Below are 21,045 nucleotides of genomic sequence, written 5' to 3' on the forward strand. Positions count from 1 at the left end.
CGTGCTTGACCTCTTTCCAGTTTGAGCATGGATCTTTTGGTCCATTGAGAATTGAGACAAGACAGCCAGCTAATTTTAGTGCCTTTGTTATCCAGTCTCAACTTGGATCTTAACTCGCTTCTTTAGGCCGAATTGATCACTATCACTTGAGCACAAGCATTCTTTAACGATGTGAAAAAACATTTCTAGTTACCTGCAATGGTTAAAAAGGTCCTTCAGTTGTTAACTTCTCCACGTCAAACAATAATAAGCTAACAATGACAGTTAATGAACGATAGGAACCTGTGAAAGGCATATGGCACTGCTCTATTCATGGCTAAAACACAGTAGTACTACTACTCGAGAGTGAGCCAACTTATTAGTTCTGTCTCAGTCGAAACAAAAAAATCGCCCGTCCTGCGATACAATAATATCTCATGTTTTTCTTTTTTTAATCATTTTTTTGATTAAAAATAAAAAAGAACTATGGGTAAACAAATTAGATTTTATAAATACTTGAGGGACTGACCAGGCAATTTTGCGTGATCCATCTATTTCAGAGGCAAAAGACGATCATTATTAAACCTTGAGAGCTAAGAAAGCCGGTGGAGCTGAATTATCAATCAAAATCGGAGTAGAAATTTATTGGTAGAATCATTAATCAGAGAATACATAAAAATCTGCAGAATTAGAAAGGAGTAGAGAGAGAAACCCTAGCATAAATTTGCAGCGTTATAGCTCGATCTAATCGGAGTTAAAAACTGAAAAGACCGCCGGTGGAAGCCAAAGAGCCGCTGAGCAATGAGCACTCCACCACTATCCGGCGGCGTAAGTGTACATATATCGCAAGTTTATGTTTATTTTTTAGGCTCTACTGACATATTGAACTTAGATCTGTGAAATTGATTGAGAATTGGGTGCGTTGTATTTGGAATTAGGGCGTGTTGACAGGGGGCTTCACTAAGTTGTGTAAAGGGCTTGCCGTGGTGCTTGTGGGCGGCCACATTGTTGTGCAGATTATTCCTACTGCTTCTTCATATCTTGCTCTTATCCCCGCCAAGTACTCTTATTTCTCCTCCTCCTCTTTGTTGCGATACAATATATGTTAATACTAAGCTCGGTATTTGGATAATTACTGCTTGGCCTTTGCCTAATTTCATTTATATGTTTATTCTTTTCTGCATTTGGTTGAATTATGGAATGTGATCTGCAAAATTAATCAGTAAGGCTGTCAGGGAGTGAATTTCCAACTGGAGTTAATTGAATAAATGGTTGTAGTATTTGAAATAAGGTCAAGCCTATCCAGGGAAGCACCTGCCATTGTAGGTTTTGGAAGGGTTTGGTTTTCCTTAACAACCATACATTTTTGGTCTGTGATTTTAGTATTACGCCAATGGGAGCTTATAGAAATTAATTACTTTTCGCGAGACACTTAATTTGGAGAAAGTAGTCGCTGACACCGATAAACACTCTGAATCCTTGTTTTTAAGGCTTTTTTTTTTTAATTTTCATATAAGAGTTTCTGTCATGTTTGGTCGTTTCTGATCCATATCATATGTCCATGGTCTGCTAGCTAGTAGTCTGTCTTGTCAAGAAAAAATCTTGTATCGGCCATATCTGGATCTGGAAGTAGTATTTCATTGCTGAAACTTTGTTGTTTCCTATTCTTGCAGGACAATTCCTTTCGCTTGGAATCTTATAACTGCCGGTTACATTGAGCAATCTGTGCATGGAGTGCGTATTTTGTCCCTTCTGTCACCTTGTGCTCCATATCTTCATCATCACCGCCCTTAGAAAGATATTTTAATATTTTAGAGAAGTCATTTCTTTGTTTCCTTTTACCTTGTAAAGATCTATGTTAATGATATAATTATTTTTCAGGTGGTCATCAGCACTCTTGGTCTCCTTTTCCTTGGAAAACTGCTTGAACCAATATGGGGTTCTCGAGAATTCTTAAAGTTTATCTTTGTGGTTAATTTCTTAACTTCTGTCTGTGTTTTCATCACGGCCATTTGCTTGTACTACATAACAAGGCAGGAAAACTACCTGTAAGCGTTTCAAGATTTACTTGTTATGCAGAAACATTGTTGGAGTTTACATATGTTAGATGCTCTATATCTTATAATGCTAAAATTTCAAATATAAGTATGAAACTTTAATTTTATTATGCCTCGCAAAATTATTCTGATTTCCATATGCCATCTTGTTGACTGTTAACATGGAACAATCTGATTTCTTTTATTTGCCTTTTTTGTAGTTATATGCCAATTTCTGGCTTTCAAGGGATTCTATCAGGATTTCTTGTCGGCATTAAGCAAATTATACCTGACCAAGAGCTGCCTGTGCTGAAATTAAAAGCAAAAGTATGTAACTTGAGAGTACTTGAGTGATAATTTTCAACATGTTTGGAAAATTCATATACAAAGAAGAGGTTCAGAATATTGTATGACATGCTCTTGTATATCTGTTATGGTTATCTGCAGTGGTTGCCTTCTCTCATGTTATTGGTGTCCATTGCTGCAAGCTTTTTTACAGCAGATTCAGCATCATACCTCCCAACTTTAGTATTTGGTGCATATATAGGTTGGATTTACCTCAGATATTGGCAAAGTAAACCTGAAACAAAACTCAGGGGTGATCCAAGTGATGAGTTTGCTTTCTCTACATTCTTCCCTGAATTTTTAAGGCAAGCAATGCGAGTTGCAATTTTCCGTATTCAGCTTAGTTTTTGCACTTCATTCCCTTACTTTCCTTGATACTATACGTTGATGAATGGCTTGCAGACCTGTAATTGATCCCATTGCTACAATATTTGGGCGATTATGTTGTGGAAGAAGATCTGAAACTTCTGATGAGGCCAGGGGTTATACCTTGGGGGGTGAGCCACTGCCTGGTTCTGATCCTATCGAGGCATCTCGGAGGAGGTAACCTGTGCCGTTATTTATTTAGTGGAAGCAATAAGCTTGAAATGTAACTCAAAAGGGATGAGATTAAATGAGCTTTAGTCAAACAATAGCCTTCTGATCTGGAATGGAACTTTTAAAATGGGTGCAAAGGATAGGTTTGTTTTTTCAGGTATAGTAATTCATTTTTTTTGAAGGTGTACTTCTACCACAAGGCAATCTTTTCTGCAATTCGTTCTTTTTGAGGACGTAGATTTGAAACACTTATCTGACTGATGTAGTTAGAGCAGAAGTAACACCATGCTTGATGGTACTTGGTGGAGCGGTTCAATTTTGGTGTTATGAATGGGATAGGTAATGGACACCTAGTAGAAGAAAAAGATGACTAGGAAGAGAAACATTCGAGAGCTTCTGCAAGTTGAATAATGAGAGCTGATAATTGATAAAGAATGTTTAACTCTCCTTGGTGCTTCATATAGTCATTTGTAACAGGGATAATGCCTTGAGGAGTTCTTTTTCTCTCAGAACTTGTTCATATGTTGAGGATTTCATCAATCAGATAAGTTGTCTAGGTTATCTCACGTGCTTGATTTTGAGATGAATTAAAACTCTTCAGGTCGATATAACCTGAGATTAAAAGCTGATTGAATGATTTTTCCTTTTATATCAGTTAATAGAAGCCTTTTAACAGAGAATTCATTTCTTGAAGAAGTCTATTAAAGAAAGAACTGATGGTAGTATGAAGTAAAAATTGGTTGTGGAATCTGAACTCTCACTTTAATAAGATGATGAATGAAAAATGTCCTTTCCAGAGTTATCAAAAAATTAGCTAAGGTTCATGGATTGTGATTTACAAAATTATTACTTATCTGACTGCGGTTGGTCAATTGCAGGGAAAGGGGTGCTCGCGCACTCGAAGAGAGATTAGCAGCAGAGAGGCTGGCCGCTGCAGGGAGGTCAGAAGAGTCACAAAGAGATGCAGCTGAGAATGTCTAAAAATGTCTTATAATGCAAATATTAAAAATTCAAGTTTACCGAAATCTCTAGACACATTATAAGCTATGTGAAAGCAGTTGGATACTGAATACCAGTTTTGCCTCGTTTTTGTTCTGATCTGCATCGTACCAACTAGCGCCATTTTTTTGTTTTGCACACTACTGTCTTTACCACTGCTTAGAGAAGTGAGTATTTAGTTTTTTGGTGGCAGTCTTTAATTGTACTTTAGCACATTACAGACGGCAGGTTTTTTTTTTTTTTTTTTTAAATATACTATATGGACCTCGACATGCATTACTATTGATGTACATGGAAAACTTTGAATGGACCTGTTTGTCCTGTTCGGCTAAAGTGCATCATAATAAAATGCAATTCGTCTGTTCTTCTTAGCTGGACATTGAATGGTGTTCCCAGTGAGTACAGTTAAATTTCCTTCTCTAGCTAGAAAACTGGCTGGACTTTGGATGGCTTTGGAAATGGGGACTGTACGGTGTTCCCATCCCAATGTACACGAGAAATCAAAAAAAAAATTTTTTTTTTTAAATCTCATGCGATGGTCTTCACATGACTACGCAAACAAGTTATTTTTTGGTTTACTCATTTGATTTTTTTTTTTGAGTAAATTTTAAATATATTAATGGTGTATATATTATTACGATTGAATACAAGCACATATACAAAATTTTACTCATTTGATTTTTTTTTGAATAAATGTGATATACACAAACGATGTATACACTATTATGGTTGGATATATGATACATATGTAAAATTTGAGTTACAGATTCAAATTCAAATTATATATTATACGTCTAATAGTGAAAGTGTATACACTACCAGTGAGTGCATAGTAGATTAACCTTCCTTTCATACATTGTTGAATAAGAAGAATGATCTTACCTTTGTTACTACAAGACTCTTCCTTCAGTTCACTGCTTGATTACCTACCAAGTCAAAAAAAAATTGAAACAGATTTCCCGTAACTATGCCCGATGAAGAAGAATTGTTTTTCTATTTAATTTGTCATCCTTTTCTGCGATTCACAGAGGGGTACGAGTGCTCTAGGGTATGGTTCATATTGAGATTCAGATTTTTTACCGATATGGCCTACTGCAGTTTTGCCCTTAATTCTGGGATGTCATAGATTATCATCTAGTTTTGTCCCCCCAGTGTGGTGGCAAAAAGGTTCCAAATATACAACTTCGACTCTTCAGTTTTGTTTTCCAACCTGATCTTTCCCTTCTTTGCAAAGTCAACAGCCAGGATGTTTTAGTTGAAGTTTAGGAGATCCAAGAATCCCCAGGACTGGTCAAGCTTCAAAAGAGTGAGAGCTGTCGAGGCAGAGGCACCGCAAGTGACAGCCCAGTGGCAGTCACATCGTTGATATCAGGATCCAAATCCTTAGTCCTTACTCCCCCATCCTCCTGAAGAAACAATCCGTGGAAGAAAAGATGCAGAGGCCAGGGAGGGGAGGACGGGATCACCCCACTCATTCTCAGATGAATATTGTCTGTTTCGGCTCCTCCCAACTTAGAAAAAGTGGCTAAACCTCGTAAATTTGTCCGCGTTAGAACAATATTTGCTCTTGGTACACATCTAATGCCTGGATGACCTTCTCTATGAGTAATTTTCTGTGCAATCTGTACCTGCAAACACGAATATAATGTCATGTAAATCTCATAGGTCTGATGAACAGTAAGGAAAGCAGTGTGTGCATACTGGTGGTTACATACTTTATTGCTGCTTCCAGCGTCCTCCTAGCTTCAGGCATAGAATCTGTCAAAGACAATGCAAGAAAATAACAACGAGGACATTAGACTTCTAACGTGAAACATCTGAGGCCAAATTTCAGCCACTTTATGACAAAAATACTACATTTTGATCAAGTTTTTTCCCTTCGCACAATTCTGTCTTGGATCTTAGAAGCTTCAAAGTTCCAAGACAGAGACCAAATTTTTCTGCAAATCTAGTTCTCAGGTGAAAAACAATTATTTCATCACCCCATGTTTAAAGGCAGCAGAATATTTTTTTTTTTTTTTTTTGGTTATATACATTTCTGTTATTGGAACTTGATCTTTCATACTGATGATACCTAGAATCTGCTGATCTTCCTTGGCAGTTGTGGGGTACTCGGCAAGCATTAGCTGACATTCTTCTTGCAACTCCTTTGCAGCCTTCCGCTCTATACTTGGTATTGGAGGGACATCTCCATCTGACCATGTTGGCATTGTCCTAGCTGCTGCTAAAACAGCTCCATCAACAAAATTGTCTCCATTATTTGACAACCGACCTGCTAGCAATTTCGTTGATTCGATAAATTAATCCTAAAAATTCAAGATAAAAGCTCAAATGAAAGTATCCCATCAGCCATACTGTTGTGGTAATATTCCCCCGGAAGGCCAGATATGTGAAAAACTGACAAGAAAGAATCCAAATGAATCCGAGCACCACCAGAGAATTGAATAACATCCCAAGGATTCTGCATATTTAATAATATATGAAAGGTTGTATTAATACCAAAAAAAAATTTAAAAATAGAAAAAGTAAAAACTCAAAGCCAAAAAGAAGGGCATCAAATCCACGGTGGAACTATAGGCAATTTAGCTGTACCAGAAAGCTATTACAAAGAACTACGCAGGTAATAAGGACTTAAGATACCAAGATCTGCATTTCCTGAGTTCAGAGTTTAGCCCAACTGCTTAAAGCCATCTTTCCTCAGGCAATATGCCAAGGTTTGACATGCATCACTACCATTATACGCCCCATTATCCATGCCCTTAGGATATATGATGTTCTCACAAAAAATGCTTAAAAATTAAAATAAACAAAAAAGACAAAAGAAAGAAGGAAAAAGAGAGAGAAGCAGCATTGTCTACACATAAAAGCATTAGAAAAGAAGATGAAATTAAGGAATGAAGTCAATAGATAAGATCAGGAAATAGAAATTAGTCCTAACTCCTCCTTGAGTTATTCAAAATTTTCTTTTATTTTTTGTTTCTATTTCCTCTTGTCCTTCTTTATCCTCACAGAAGACAGATTACAGAACTGGTGGATCAAAGAAAATTTAGTCACTACCTCATTGTATCTTTAAACCTCTTAATTTGAGTTTACACTTGTGCAAGTGTTGAGACTTCATTACAGGCACACGGATCATGACATCTTAAAGGTTGTGTCATATTCTGAAATCTCTAGTGTCTATTGGAACAAAGCTATTTGACTCTTATGCCAAAGTTTTCTATCCTACCCAAGCACACAACTGTAATATCTAATTTGGCAACTAGCGTACTACATGTTTAAGTTAAAAGTTAAATTTAATGACTTCGCTTTTGCTTCATAAGTTGAAATCAAATAATATTCTCAAACATTCTAAGCCTATTGCAAACAATCAGGAAACAAGAATGTTACAAGCCATTACCTCCCTTTTTTCTAAAAAAAAAAATAAAACAAAATGGAGGCAAACAGTAAAATTATCGCTGTGGGACCAATACAGAGATTACTATATTCTTGGCTCTGCCCATGATAAAGTTTTCAACCATGGCAATGGAAAAGATCTGCTTTATTGGAAAGCAAGTACAATGACATTATCTACAATAGTGTAACAGCTATTGCAATTTTTTAAGCAGCGCAAGGAAAAGAACCATTACCACAGGCGATGAAAAGCCATATCTTTGCATAAACAAGTTATTCTTCCATCCACTCATGTAATTGACAGTCATCTGCAAAGGTTTAAGGAAAGTAACAGCCTATCATATCTGCAGTATGCACTTTATAAATAGGCGTAGACTCTAATGGAGGCAAAAGAAGTAGAGAAATTGGTATGAGCAAACAACAACCAAGTATTATTAGTAAAGAGACTTCAAGTCTGCAACAGCTAGTATAATAGACCACAATGTAAGAGAGATTAAGTTTTTGCTTATTGGTATTCGGTCTGCTATATCACATATTATAGTTTCTGATAATTAATTAGAGAAATTTGACAGTCGTCTTCGATTTTTTTTCTTTCTTTTTTATTGGGAAATGTTGGAAAATTTTAAGCATGAAAATCAAGGAACATTTTCTTTTCTCATCCTGATGTGAGTTGAGCCAATAACACCAAAGACAGATTGAAGCCAGCACAAGAAAGAAAATTTGTTTTCCAAGTTTTAAATGCCAGGATTTGGAGGCTGCAAGTAGATTTTACATCTATTACCATCCCTAAACAATCTTTTAGTAACTTAAGAGGTAAACTGTGACTTGGACATCAATTGTCCAATAATGCATGAACCAGAATTCAATTAGGATGCCAACAACTAGTACAAATTTTAAATCATAAAAAAGATTCATGCCTTCTACAATGTGACAAAGAACTACAATCACCATGCTGCTTCTACTAACATATATCACTCAATCCAGATCAACCATTTAGCACGGAAAATTGACAAGCATTTACCTCATCTCCCCTTCTAATCCTTTGTCCAGCATTAATCATCACCTCAAGCATGCGATCTTTGAAACGCCAGTGGAAAAAGCAATTTGGCTGGAATGAATGGTTTAGCATATCTGGATAAGAACCCTCAGTAATTAATCACTACACTCATATATTAAGATTTTTTAATCTATAATTTCTCAACATATTCACAACAATTCCATTAGTTTATGATTTCTCAACATTTCCACTCTTTAAACATTAGCCTCTAATTCTGATCTTCTCTGGCATACAAATGACATAATGCAAGTGAAAAAGTGCAAGATTTAGTGGCATAACAATGCTCAAGAGAGACTCTAATTAACAAAGACATATTAGCAGTCTTGCTTAACCGAGTGAAAATTTTCATGTCACGAAGAGGTCCTTAATCATCTCCTTGTCCTTCAAAACTGCCAGAGGAAATTAATCAAACAATCACCTCCTTACATTTTTTTAAGTTTTAGGCTATAAAGAATGTTCATTTTTTGATGTTTGTCCTACTAATCTGTTCATTTTCCTACTCTATTACAACAGAATTGCAGTTGAAGCACCCTGTACCCACAGATTTTCATTTTTCTTGTAGGAAGAGATTAAGAAAATTATCTTATTCCACATTTTTTTTGGCTCTACTCCAGCAATTCAAGATAAATTTCCAAAAGTCATACAAAGCTTCAGAACTGGAGCTGCATATCTAAATAAAAACCTGAAGGACCACATGATTCTAGCATATCAACTAATGACACATTGTGGTATGAGAAAATAAAAAAAGATAAGCTGAAGAACTCACCAGCATAAGGAACTAACATGTTTAAATCTTGAACCAGAGCACCTATTCTTGTTTGCAAATTAATGCATCGAGACTGTGCAATGCTCAGTGCCCAAATGAATCTCTCAGGGTCACGAGCAAGACGCTTTATTTTAAGAGGAACAGCAGAATGCTGAATGAATTAAGAACAGGTCAACATATTAGACACAGATAAAAGTTAAAATAAACAACTAACTATACTAAAAATCTGATGATAAACAGGGCAGATAAGACCGCAGAATACCCAATTCTTTTCCCAGAATTCTAATGCCCGTTGTTGATGCTCTCTCATGGTGGAAGCAAGATTGTGATCCTGCAACTCCAAAAGGTCCTCCTGAAAATAAAAAGAAAACAAAAAAGAACTATATGTCAGACAGCAAAATGAGAAGCAACAGAATAGTTATGGACTCACGGGAGGGAGTGAAGGCAGTATTAGAACCACATAAAGCAAATAATACTAGTAGACAATTCCAGAACTCAAAAGTCAGGGAATATTTAGCATTGAACAGGTAGAGAGTAAATCTCAGCAGAAACATACAGCTCCTAACCATAAATGAAAAATCATACAACAATATGTTAAGATGAATTATGAGCTCCAAAGCATGACATAAATGTCAGTAGCATAAAGGATTCAAAATGACTTTCTGCTCCATTATCTGACATATTAAGTCCACAAAATATAGCTTTCACATGAACCAATGCTTTCAACCTACAGGATGCAAAAGTTAAGAGATACTTGAAAGCAAAATATATATATATATATAGACACAGTTATGTCTGTAGTGAAAACATCACAATAATTCTGAATTAGGTTACAGAGTCCACCTATAAAACACACACAGTAAACAAATTGTAAACTATCTTGTACATCTAATATCCACTATTTGCATATGCCCTTGACAAAGACCACATAAAGAGACAAAATAGTACTTCTAGAAAGCCAAATGCGTTTGAGTTAGCAATAAGGCATTTACTTTTTACTAGGATCCTCATTCACAAACCTCGGTCGCGAGAAGCAAGCTAGTGCATTCATCAGCACTTGGCAAGAAGTCACCATACAGTGTCCAGAAGTTGTCTTTGCAATCAAATGCATATAAAAGAAGACATGCCAACCTCAGGTCCCAGTCTATCTGTCAAAATACCACTATTATATTTAGGACTTTAAGAAAATACATGACCTATTCTAGAATACAAAGAAAACCTACAGATGAAAAAGATTCTAGTGAGCATGGCTAAGTAATTTAATAGTACATCACTGAATATTACCTAAATACTTGAATCTACAAAAGAAAATATAATGAGCAATGATGAAACTGTCAGCTGTGAATAGAAAGATTAAACATCGAATGAGCAACATACTTAAAAATTTACCTCTGGATTGGTTGAATTGATGATGTCAAATATAGGATGGCCGACAGGTATGATATCCGGAAAGAACATCCAGGGTGTCTTTTGGCTTATAGTTAACATCAATTCTAAGGGAATTTCCATGATGACCTGCAGAATCACATGAATAATTGGATGGAAAGAATATCATTTTGTTTCGCATTCACAAACAACAAATCAAAAGGTATTGAAGTTTGCCATAGTCAATGACAACTTAAGTTATAGCTAAGTACATTGTATAACAACTGCTAGAAGCAAAACTAACCCTAGCTCGACGAAGAGGCTCAACATCTTTGGAAGCATATACTCCAAACCCATCAGGGCCTTCCCTGAATTCAATGCCATATGCTCTAACACTCCTAACATATCCTATCTTATAGAAATCTGGGTCTGCCGGTTCTAACTGTTAATGGAAAATTAATGAACTTTTCAAGTCAAAATAGAGAATAAAATCAAACAAATGGATGTAGTTAAAAAATAGAAGAGACAATAATTATACCAAAAATTTCCAGACAAGTATATGGCAAGGTAATAATATGAAGATTCACAGATCGAAGAATGGAGAAGGCAGAAAATGGAACAACCACATTGCAGAAAATTTCTCCACCCAAGTTCCAATAATTGCTGACATGTCTTTCTTGACCTTATTCCACACTAAAAAGTAATCATACATGCATGAACAAATAAATTGCCAAGGAGACCTTGGTCTAAAGACTAAGGTTGTGGTCCAAGGAATTAGAGGTCCTGGGTGCAAATCCCACCTTCCCCCTCCCTGCTCCTTAAATCCTACCCCTTCCCTACTAAAAAAAATTAAAAACAGATAATTTCTTTCATTCATCAATCCTCTTTCCCTTTCCATATGACAAAGTTCAACCAAGAGCACAATATAAGCACGACATTCTCTACACTTCTCAATTTACAAAAAAAAGTCACTTCCTTTTCCAAAGCTACGTCATAATCAATTTGAAATCCCAGTAGAATAGAAAATTCTTCATGTTTATTGATTTCAAGAAAGAAGGAACAGCAGAATCAAGCGTTTGGTGACAGTAGTTATAGAATTACAGCTTCTGCCAATATAATGTTACTACTAAGGATTAGCTTTTCTTACTCCCAAGATACATGATGAGAATAAAAAGGTGAGCAACCAATGAAAACCCTATTCATCACAGGACACAAATGACTTATCAAAGGGTGAATCAACAAAATAAAATATACAATTAATAGGAAGTAATATGAAACTCAATAAAAAAAGGGTGCAAATTGAACCTACCTCGGAGGCAGGAGTAGGTTGGAGTGATGAAGGGGTTTGAAAGAGTGGGAACGATGAAGGAGATGAAGCAGATGATATCTCTAAGGTTGAAGCAGCAGCAGCAGCACTAGAACTAGTTGCATTGTAAGCAACTGCAGCAGCAGCACTAGAACTAATTGCATTGTAAGCAACTGCAGCAGCAGCAGCAGATTTGATGGACCTGTTTCTTTTCTTACATATAAAAATGGGTTGTTGTACTGGAACATGGAGATAACACACACCACTACACAACTGCAACAAACAAACAAAATAATAAAAGCCCATTAAAAGATTGTAAACGAAAGAAGACAACTTTAATTTTTCTCTTGAATATATCTGCGAAAAAATTTCATTTCATTCCCTAAGGTACCCAGTTATTCAGTTAGAGAGCTTAAAACCTGTCCATTTTGTCCAACTTCAAAATCCCAAATCAAGTTTACAACTTTACAATCTACTTGTTCTTTCCAATACTAAAAATAGGTAAAGAAAAGAAAACGCCACCTGGCCCTATTCATCATCGAAAAACAAAATTCTGAAAATGGTGCAAATATTGAACGCAGAATTAAGTGTTACCAGGAAACTATTCTTCAACATGAAGCAAAATTCTGGGAAGAGGAAGACCAAAGGACAGTAAGGATAATGATTAAGGGCTCCTGGAAGATGGGATGCCTGAGTTCGGTGGTGATGGACCTCAACCTCAGCTTTGGCCTTGGGGATAGAGTGGCAGAAGAGTCGAAGAGAGGTTCAGAAAGCCAAACTAAATCCTTTAGCTGTTACTGATAATTGTTAAGGGCATTTTAGTCATCGAAGCATTTTCGTGGGAACTGTTCTGATTGGAGGGAAAAGGTGGGGAATTTGAAAAAAAAAAACACACACACGCACACACACACTCAGGTCAGGAGGATCACGGATCGGTTCAGTCTGAGTTTAAAGGCCAATAATTTGGAAATCAAAATTGTAGTATTCATGTGAAATTCTTTCATTGGTTCGAAAATTAATTCGAAAACAGCTAGTATATATTATAGTTTTGCGAGATCAGTAATTGATGGAGACAATGGAGATGTTGTTGTTGATGAATATCACCGGTATTCTGGTGAACCCCACGGTTTGCCTTGACAAAATACAGCTGAATTGCCTTTTGAACTCCTTCAGGGGAGTGTGTTGCTGATTGTTTAATACCATTTAACTATCATTAAAGAATAAAGAAAAAAAATCCTTTGGCAATGACCTGTTACTAGTATTTAGTTAAACTCATTTCCCTGATTCAAACTTGTATGCCTGCAGAAGGGAGATATGGAAGCATAAATTTTGCAGGGATTGACCATTGTAAATTTTGCATATCAGCGCTCTCCTCCTCAGAGGTTTGCCTCCACGATCTAACCTGAGGAGCTGTGAAATGAAAATACAAGAAATTTCAATGCTCATCTGAGGCCATTCATTAGAATGCTTGTAAAATTTTGCTCATCTTGATTTACAGGGATACAACCGTTTATCGTTCTGATTCACTTCGATATTCCTTGTGAACTAGAGGAAAGATATGGAGCTTGGCTAAGCCCCAATTTAGTGCAAGCATTCGTACATTATGTCTGTAATCCCAGCTTGCCATTGAACGTTTATTAAGCTTCTTTTTTTTTTCCTCCCAGGGAAGACTTCAAATACTTCGCAGATATCTGTTTCAACAACTTTGGGACAGGGTAAAGTACTGGGTAACATTCAGTGAAACAAATGTATTTGTCATTGCTGCATATCGTTCTGGAATCTTTCCTCCTGGTCGTTGTTCAAAGCCTTTTGGGAAACTGCTCTAATGGAGATTCAGAAAAGGAGCCCTTCATTGCAGCGCACAATATCATTCTTGCTCATGCAGCCCCTGTTAAGATATACAAAGCCAAGTACCAGGTATAAATAGGATACCATTTACCACATCAAAGTTTAATGCAGCAGAAACTCTGTTCAGAAAAATCAAGGAGGTACCATAGGCATCATTGTGCTGACTGGTTGGTTTGAGGCCCTAAGCAACTCTACAGCAGACAAGTTGGCTGCAGAATGAGCTCAATCCTTCTTATCAAACTGGTAACTATATATCTTCTACATCATACTTGTACACAAACTTAGTGACCTGTACAGGAATTATATATTTGATTCGATAATCAACTTGATCAGGTTCTTGGACCCAATTGCATTTGGGAGATATCCTAAAGAGATGAATGATCTTCCGGGATCTACTCTACCAAAATTTTCCAGCAATGACTCGGACAATTTGAAACTCGGGGTGGATTTTATTGGCATCAACCACTACACAAGCTTTTATGTTGGAGATTGCTGTATTCCTCCTGCGAACCCTCACCTGGAAGTACCAGGACAGAAGGTTTCATTAGACAAACCAACTTTAAAGATGGCATCCCCATTGGAGAACTTGCAAGACAGTTTACCCGCTTTGAATTTACATTTTCCATATGTGAATCATCCATAAATGCTGAAGTTTAACAGACAGGTGATGAGCCATTACAATCTCACCCACCAGGAATGGAAAAACTGTTACCCATATCTCGGAAAGATACAATAATATCCCAATAATTATTACAGAAAATGGTGAGTGATCATCTAGAGATGAGGTTTTCTGCTTTTCCATTTAGTATCTTTCCTGTCATTCCTTTCCCCATTTCTTCCCTTTCTTTTTTTAGCTTATTGTGTTGGGGAGGGCGGTGGAAGATATCGATTTGCTGACTTGGATTTGATCGAGTTCCAGGTTACCGTGAGGTTACCAACCCTAACTCCACTTTTGATGAATCCCTTAAATGATGTCAAGAGAGTCGAGTACTTGAGGGACTATTTGGATTATCTGTCAAGAGCCATGAGGTAAATAGATGCATGTGAATGTTGACTATCCCAGATGTTTAACTTACCATTTAATACTGATGATTCCTTCCGAAAATGAACCATATGGTTTAGAAATCCACAGCTTCATCTTATCCTCAAGTTTTGATGGATATAATCAGGAAAGGAGCTGATGTGAGGGGTTACTTTGTTTGGACCTTGCTCGATGCCTATGAGTGGCTACATGGATTCACCAAAAGATTCGGACCTCGTCATGTTGACCACACCACATTGAAAGTTGAAACACACTCCTAAAGCATCAGCAACTTGGTACAAGGAGTTCATTGCAAAACACAAAACAACTCCTCAACTTGCGCAATATTTAAAGAAATACCTACGATATCACCTGCCGTTCTTTCTTGTTTCATAGCTGTTGAGCAGGATAAGATATGTTAAAAGAACACACTGCAGCAGAGTCGGTTGTTATTTACCTAACAGCTCACTCAGATTTCACCTTTTATCTGCAAACTTTGATCTGTCATGGATCATGTAACTGTGGTTAATCTGACAAGTAGACATAGGCATCTTATAGTTGTTTGTAAGCCTGTATTTTCACATGGACCAAGACTGATTTCTGTCGCCAGCTACACTCCCAATAAGTCAAATTAGAGTATATTTACAGAAAGACAAGCACAGAAAGTTCCAGCATATTTCATGAGGACGACAATCTGACTGTGAAACCTCACTGAAGCTTGAATATGCAACCAAAACAACGATAGATTTCAAGGCACAGATTGCAGTAATTGAACAAACAAGAAACCAACCTGGAACCTTAACTCAAAAATAAACACACAAGAAAGAATACTAAAAAGAACACTAGAAAGAATTTTTTGATGCAAGGAAACCATGAAATCAACCTGGAACCTTAACTCAAATATAAGCACAATGGCCCTCCAAAGTCTTGTATTCTATTCCTACCCTACCCCATTATCAATCTAATCTATACAACGATATCAGGATATCATGTCCTTTCCTATTTCGATTTTGACCAATGGCTTCCCAAAAGCATAGATTTCTAAATACGTGGAAAATTTTTCAAACAGGTGGAGAAGCTGCATGAGTGCTATTTGCTGAAATTGGCATATCGTCAAAATTGACAAGGGAAATTCTCCCACCTCACAACATAATTCAGTCATCAGTTATTCTGGTTCTAAGAAGCATAGCCAAGCATCATCTACCTCCACCAAGGAGTTCCAGCCTCATAAAAGTGCTCTCCATTGTCCCACAAAATCTGACATGCCTGAAGACCAATAGCCACGGCTGGTTCTTTCCCATGCTGAGCTATCCACTCTTCAATAGCCTGTGCTTTATCAGTCTCATTTGCATATTTTTTACTATTCTTCCTAAATGGATTAAGCCTAGGATTGACGATCTCAGCAACAGCAGCTGGCAAATACATTGAATCACCAACTATTGGAGCACCACAGGCAGCCAACTGTGCTCGAATCTGAATATAGTGAGTATAACTTGTCAGTAAGACAATAGTGGTCAGGTTAATCAAATGGAAAGAAAAATCAATTGTGAATTATTTATTACTGTTCTGCTGTTTTTTACTGTTCTGCTGTTTTTTTTTTCACCTTTCCCATCTCCTTTGTCTGGCAACTTTCATAAAGACCATAGGGAATTTAATAGTACAGAGGTCAAAACGCCTATCACAAAGTCAACTATTATATGCAGTAACACTTTGACTCAATGTAAAAGTCTCTTTCTTCTTTTGCATGTGCCTGGTTTAGGTGAGTTCCATGAGGGTTCAAATGAGCAAAACAATTTTAATGAAACTAAACGGCTCCATTTCGTGTCTCTTTCTCAACTTTTAAGGAATTGGCTTTACTTCCCAATGCAACATTCACACCTACTACTTCATAATCTAATTGCATTTAAATATTTTTCAATGTGAATTACTAGGAAGTCCCATCCAGAAGCTAGTAAAATAAGCCAACAGCAAAAGCAAGAGAATCACATGAATTACAGAGTTTGGGAATAAAAAGGTACTTAACTTCCACGCTCCTCTAATGTAGAAAAGAAGAGGAAAAAAGAAAGAAATAGAAAAGGAGAAGATTCATTTAGGTACCTGATGAGTTCGACCAGTCAGAAGGTTGACTTTACACTCATATGCGAAATCTTGAGGAGGCCACCCACAATCCTCAATGCTATATCTCCTTTCCGTCATGCTTGTGGGCCAGGCAACCTTCTTACATTCTAGGACCTCAAGCTGGCACAAGTGCCATCCATCAACAGATTCTGCATGCAAAAGAAGGGCTGGCTTCAGAGCATGTCCAAGATCAACACTCAAAATGTATACTTTTTATAGGCAGCAATCATAAAATTGAAGGTGTGTTCAGATATTCAGAAGGTTCTCTAAAATAAGGGGTAAGGATAGAACTTCAAGTGCAATTATTCTTCTCCCTTAAAAAGAAAGGAAGCAAGGGGTCATGTCAGCCACAAGAAAAAGGCAGTGTTGTGGCATGGGTTAAAAGCAACTAAAAACGAATTCCAACTAATAGGATCAAGTACTATCTTCAAGGGACTACCTTCAGAAACAAGTCTTGGTGCAATATTAATTGGTCGCATGTAATGGGTAATGACTCCAACCGGCACAGGAGCAGCAGCAAGTGCAAGGTAAAGCTTTTTAACTTTTTTCTCCTGATGAAATAACATACGCTTTCAGAAGGAGAGCAGACCAAACCAACAAAACAATAAGACCAGTTGATACTAAATTCTTAACAAGGACAGCAGAAAGCATATTGTGTTTCATTCAGCAAAAATTTCTAGCTTTTCGGTTTTAAATTGTCTGCAAATTCACTTTAGTTTTCTAGAGTTACTGCTCACCCTGATTTTCCCATGAAAAACTGAGCAATAGTCCTTGGTTCTAGCTAAAACAACACTGCAAATAAATATGACACAATCAGGTTTCATCCAAAGAAGAGTAATAGATATGGAAGCCCATATTGATATTTTACCAGCCTTCAGTGCAATTATCAATCTGATGGGTAGTCATCAATGGACTTGTTAATCCTAATGCACGAGTAGCAAATGTTGCACAGCTTTCTTCAATATTGTCAGTAGTTCCTCCAACCTAATCAACAGAGAAATGTATAGTAACCCTTAGAAATCCTCATAAAACGCGGCAAGAAAATGTCAAATGAAAATACTAATTCTAGAATATACGATCTTGTCATGAAAGTGCATAAAGTGTCCACACCATCACGAATCCATATCAACAGAATAGAGGACCCCTGTTGTTGACTAGTTTGTGCTCATGTTCTACAACAAAAGTCTATGTCTCGACATTCATAACTCATATGTACCTAAACACTCCATATTACCAATTAGTTCATTTAGAAAAATACAGTGGTCAACTAATTGATGAACTAGTGCTATAAAATCCTCTAACTTGAAATCAAAGAGAAATACTTCTAAACCATGGAGAAGGTTATCTTCCTCTGATTTGTTGTTGAAGGGGGATCCTAGAAGTTTTATCACATTTTGCTTCCAGAATAAAAATTAGTAGAGAATTCAATTGACTACAACATTTTTTATTCAGACTTGTATCAATTATCTAGGAGAACGTGGTGATAACTTAAGCAGAAAAGGAGCACATAGGTTAAAAAAAGTTGCAGAATATTCCAATGCTGAACAACATCATACATACTGATGTACCAGCTGGTTTGTCCAGAATAACGTAGGATTCCGTTATGGCAACAATTCTTGATCTCCAATCTATTTCATAGCACCTGATAATGATTGAAAAAACAACATTATTGGAAGGGTAATCATAGATCTAATAAACTGGTCGTGGGTACTTAAATGATTACCTCGGAAAACGTTTTGGGTGTACATGCACACGTAAATAGGTTCCAGCCTCAACAAACTCATCAGCACGAGTTATCCGATAAGTTTTCTGTGCTTCACGAACAGTTTTCCCTTTAATGGAGGCTCGGTTTTTGAGAACTGATGGAGCTGTAACTTCTTTATATGTTTTAATTTGCTCAGGAGTGGCACTAGGGGGAGGCTTTGGACATACCAGAGCATAATACACAGCTCCAAAATGAATAAGATCTGCAACAAACCTTTCAAGATGAAATATACATAATTCAACACATCTTTGTTATTCATGTTCTAGCACCTCAATATCCTATTCAGCCTCTTAAAGACAATGGCACAAAGAAGAGATACTCACAGTGGAGGGAGATCTAAAGAGTTACTAATATAATCAAGCACAGGCCCTCCTTCCTTAACAACTAAGTGTTCCACTCTTGGTGGGCCATTCTCTGACGGACAAGGAAGCAAGCGGCCATATCTTCGGAAGCTGAGGCAAATTATGTTGAAAAACAAGTTATGTGGATTAAAATGAAAGTAGAAATACACCGAAACTGGAATGGCTTTTCCCAATTTTATCAAACATATTATCTAAACTACAAAAGATGCTAAAATTCTTGAAATATGCTAAAAAGTCCACGTGCTTGTCAGCACCAATATGGTGCTTCATGGATTAAATAGAGGATGTTTCTCATTTAAGAGATAAAGTAAGTTTGATAACATCATTGCTGAATCTATTTCCTACCTGCTTTTCATTACATTTTCATGCTTATTAAGTACACAACAACAGACAGAGTAGTTATTCAGAATATCTTTTACATGCACATATAGATCAATCCTATACAATTTTTTTTCAAAGAAAAATAACCAGCCCTGATGTCTATCGAAGTCAAAGTTATCCAAGGACAACATGATCCCTGTCAAACCATCAATAGCTTGTATTCATCTTCAAAATCGACAGCCATGACACGACTGGACTATATTCAGGTACAAGAGATATTTTAATCATGTCTATGAGATGCAATGTGTTATTCACTCCAAATAACTACATTAATATAGCAATATAGGCCATTTTCAGTTCAAGCTATACAACAGAATTGCTCAAAAACAACTATGATGAGACATCAATGTCTGGAATCTGGAATCAAACAATGCTATGAAATAGATAAACTCAAACATGTTGCTAGGAAGAGTAGATAGATAATAAAAGCTTTATTCTTGACTCACAGAATTGCTCAAAATCAACTATGACGAGACATCAAATGTTTGGAATCAAACAAAGCTGTGAAATGGATAACCTCAAATATGTCGTAGGAAGAGTAGATAGGAACCTACATCAACTTTTACTATTCTATGGGAATGCTGCTTAACCTACAGCAATACCAATACATCAATCTTTACTATCCCCATATCCCTATTGCAATGTTGCTTCATTTCCAGTTTCCAGCCCACCAAATCATATAGTAATTTTTTTTTAAAAGAAATCTTTTTTAGGTCTTTGATGCATAGACATTGGTAAGCTTTAAGGCAGTGGTCAAGCAACAGCAACTTTCAGACCCCATGTGGAAGATAAATGAGTCACAATCATCAGGAACCCACCAATTTTCAAACGTTTAAGCTATTATTAATATATTCTCAGAAAACCCAAATTTCAAAAAGCCAGATAAGTTTTTTTTTTTTTTAAGAAGGGTCTAACAAACTGATAACACCAAACAAAAAAAGGTTAACACCTATACTGGTTATAATATGTGGGAAAAGATAAGAAGTACCCATTTGAGGAAACAGAGTCAGGAGTTGAGTTAACATTCGAAGAAGCAGTGGATTGACATCTAAAGCTTCTATATCGGCTTCTGGCTCGTGAATCCCAGGTGATAAAGTTTGAGTTTTTCTGGTAATTTTCTGTCCAAAAATGGTTAGAGGCTAATCTGCAAACCAGTCTTACAGGACTTAGAAGAGTTCTTCTGTAAGTTGAGCTCCATACAAGTGACGAAAGTGAAGTGTTAGTCAAGATTGAAGCTAAGGTTGCTGTGGCAGCCATGGCCCCTCTCCCTTCCTTGGGGTTTTACTTCAAAGTTTGTGCCTTTTTGGGGTTTATTATCTCATTTTATCGGCCAAAAAACAAGGATGCTGATGCGATGGAGGAGTGAGAAGGAGAGGCGATGTCTAATGGGCTACTAACAATCAGTTGTTTTTTATTGAGGCTTGGATTTGGGCTTTTGGTTCGGAAACTGATTCCTGAGGCCTAAAGAAAAGGGATAAAAAGGCCACTCCAATACGATAAAAGAATACTACTATCTTCCATTATGTAGACATTTCCAATTCTTTTATAAGATCAGACTTGAGGAGCAGAATCATATGCTTGCCAGTTGAGACCAATTCCTCGCGCCTGAAAGAATAGATGAAATGCGTATAAACTTAGAACATTTAATAAAATTGAAATCTGAAATTTAAATTTTAAAAATTAGGTGTTGAAACTATTAAGTTGCTAAATTATTTAAGTTATATCTATTTGATAACTACTTGGATTATAATACTAAAATAAAATAATGCA

General features: G+C 36.6%; 4 protein-coding genes across 5 annotated transcripts; 2 read left to right on the top strand and 2 right to left on the bottom strand.

Annotated features, from left to right (window-relative positions):
- Positions 1 to 509: 509 nt before the first annotated feature.
- LOC140004315 (rhomboid-like protein 19) lies at positions 510 to 3,992 on the top strand. Its single transcript, XM_072065337.1, has 8 exons — positions 510 to 807; positions 918 to 1,039; positions 1,653 to 1,713; positions 1,861 to 2,027; positions 2,237 to 2,342; positions 2,463 to 2,665; positions 2,763 to 2,903; positions 3,776 to 3,992. Exons 1-8 carry the CDS (start codon positions 781 to 783, stop codon positions 3,876 to 3,878), a joined length of 930 nt encoding a protein of 309 aa, XP_071921438.1. The 5' UTR covers positions 510 to 780; the 3' UTR covers positions 3,879 to 3,992.
- A 726-nt stretch (positions 3,993 to 4,718) lies between these two features.
- Positions 4,719 to 12,621, bottom strand: LOC140014456 (protein PLASTID TRANSCRIPTIONALLY ACTIVE 14-like). 2 transcript variants are annotated; one of them, XM_072065335.1, is made up of 13 exons: positions 12,375 to 12,621; positions 11,784 to 12,053; positions 10,779 to 10,916; positions 10,499 to 10,624; positions 10,129 to 10,257; positions 9,372 to 9,461; positions 9,110 to 9,260; positions 8,308 to 8,417; positions 7,523 to 7,594; positions 6,252 to 6,357; positions 5,971 to 6,171; positions 5,612 to 5,654; positions 4,719 to 5,524 (listed from the first exon to the last, which is right to left on the bottom strand). In XM_072065335.1, the coding sequence occupies exons 1-13, from the start codon at positions 12,393 to 12,395 to the stop codon at positions 5,446 to 5,448; spliced, it is 1,536 nt and encodes a 511-aa protein (XP_071921436.1). In that variant the 5' UTR covers positions 12,396 to 12,621; the 3' UTR covers positions 4,719 to 5,445. The 2 variants fall into 2 exon arrangements, with proteins under 2 accessions (XP_071921436.1, XP_071921437.1); XM_072065336.1 differs by having other exon boundaries at positions 5,971 to 6,168; positions 12,375 to 12,615.
- A 1,380-nt stretch (positions 12,622 to 14,001) lies between these two features.
- On the top strand, positions 14,002 to 14,930 carry LOC113710644 (beta-glucosidase 46-like). Its single transcript, XM_027233760.1, has 3 exons — positions 14,002 to 14,224; positions 14,483 to 14,657; positions 14,798 to 14,930. Exons 1-3 carry the CDS (start codon positions 14,002 to 14,004, stop codon positions 14,928 to 14,930), a joined length of 531 nt encoding a protein of 176 aa, XP_027089561.1.
- A 592-nt stretch (positions 14,931 to 15,522) lies between these two features.
- Positions 15,523 to 20,651, bottom strand: LOC113709232 (RNA pseudouridine synthase 6, chloroplastic). Its single transcript, XM_027231941.2, has 9 exons — positions 20,264 to 20,651; positions 18,856 to 18,984; positions 18,491 to 18,745; positions 18,328 to 18,409; positions 17,636 to 17,751; positions 17,505 to 17,559; positions 17,207 to 17,318; positions 16,747 to 16,916; positions 15,523 to 16,122 (listed from the first exon to the last, which is right to left on the bottom strand). The coding sequence occupies exons 1-9, from the start codon at positions 20,530 to 20,532 to the stop codon at positions 15,850 to 15,852; spliced, it is 1,461 nt and encodes a 486-aa protein (XP_027087742.1). The 5' UTR covers positions 20,533 to 20,651; the 3' UTR covers positions 15,523 to 15,849.
- Between the last annotated feature and the right edge of the window lie 394 nt (positions 20,652 to 21,045).

Source organism: Coffea arabica, chromosome 9c, assembly GCF_036785885.1.
Source record: "Coffea arabica cultivar ET-39 chromosome 9c, Coffea Arabica ET-39 HiFi, whole genome shotgun sequence".
Taxonomy (NCBI): domain Eukaryota; kingdom Viridiplantae; phylum Streptophyta; class Magnoliopsida; order Gentianales; family Rubiaceae; genus Coffea; species Coffea arabica.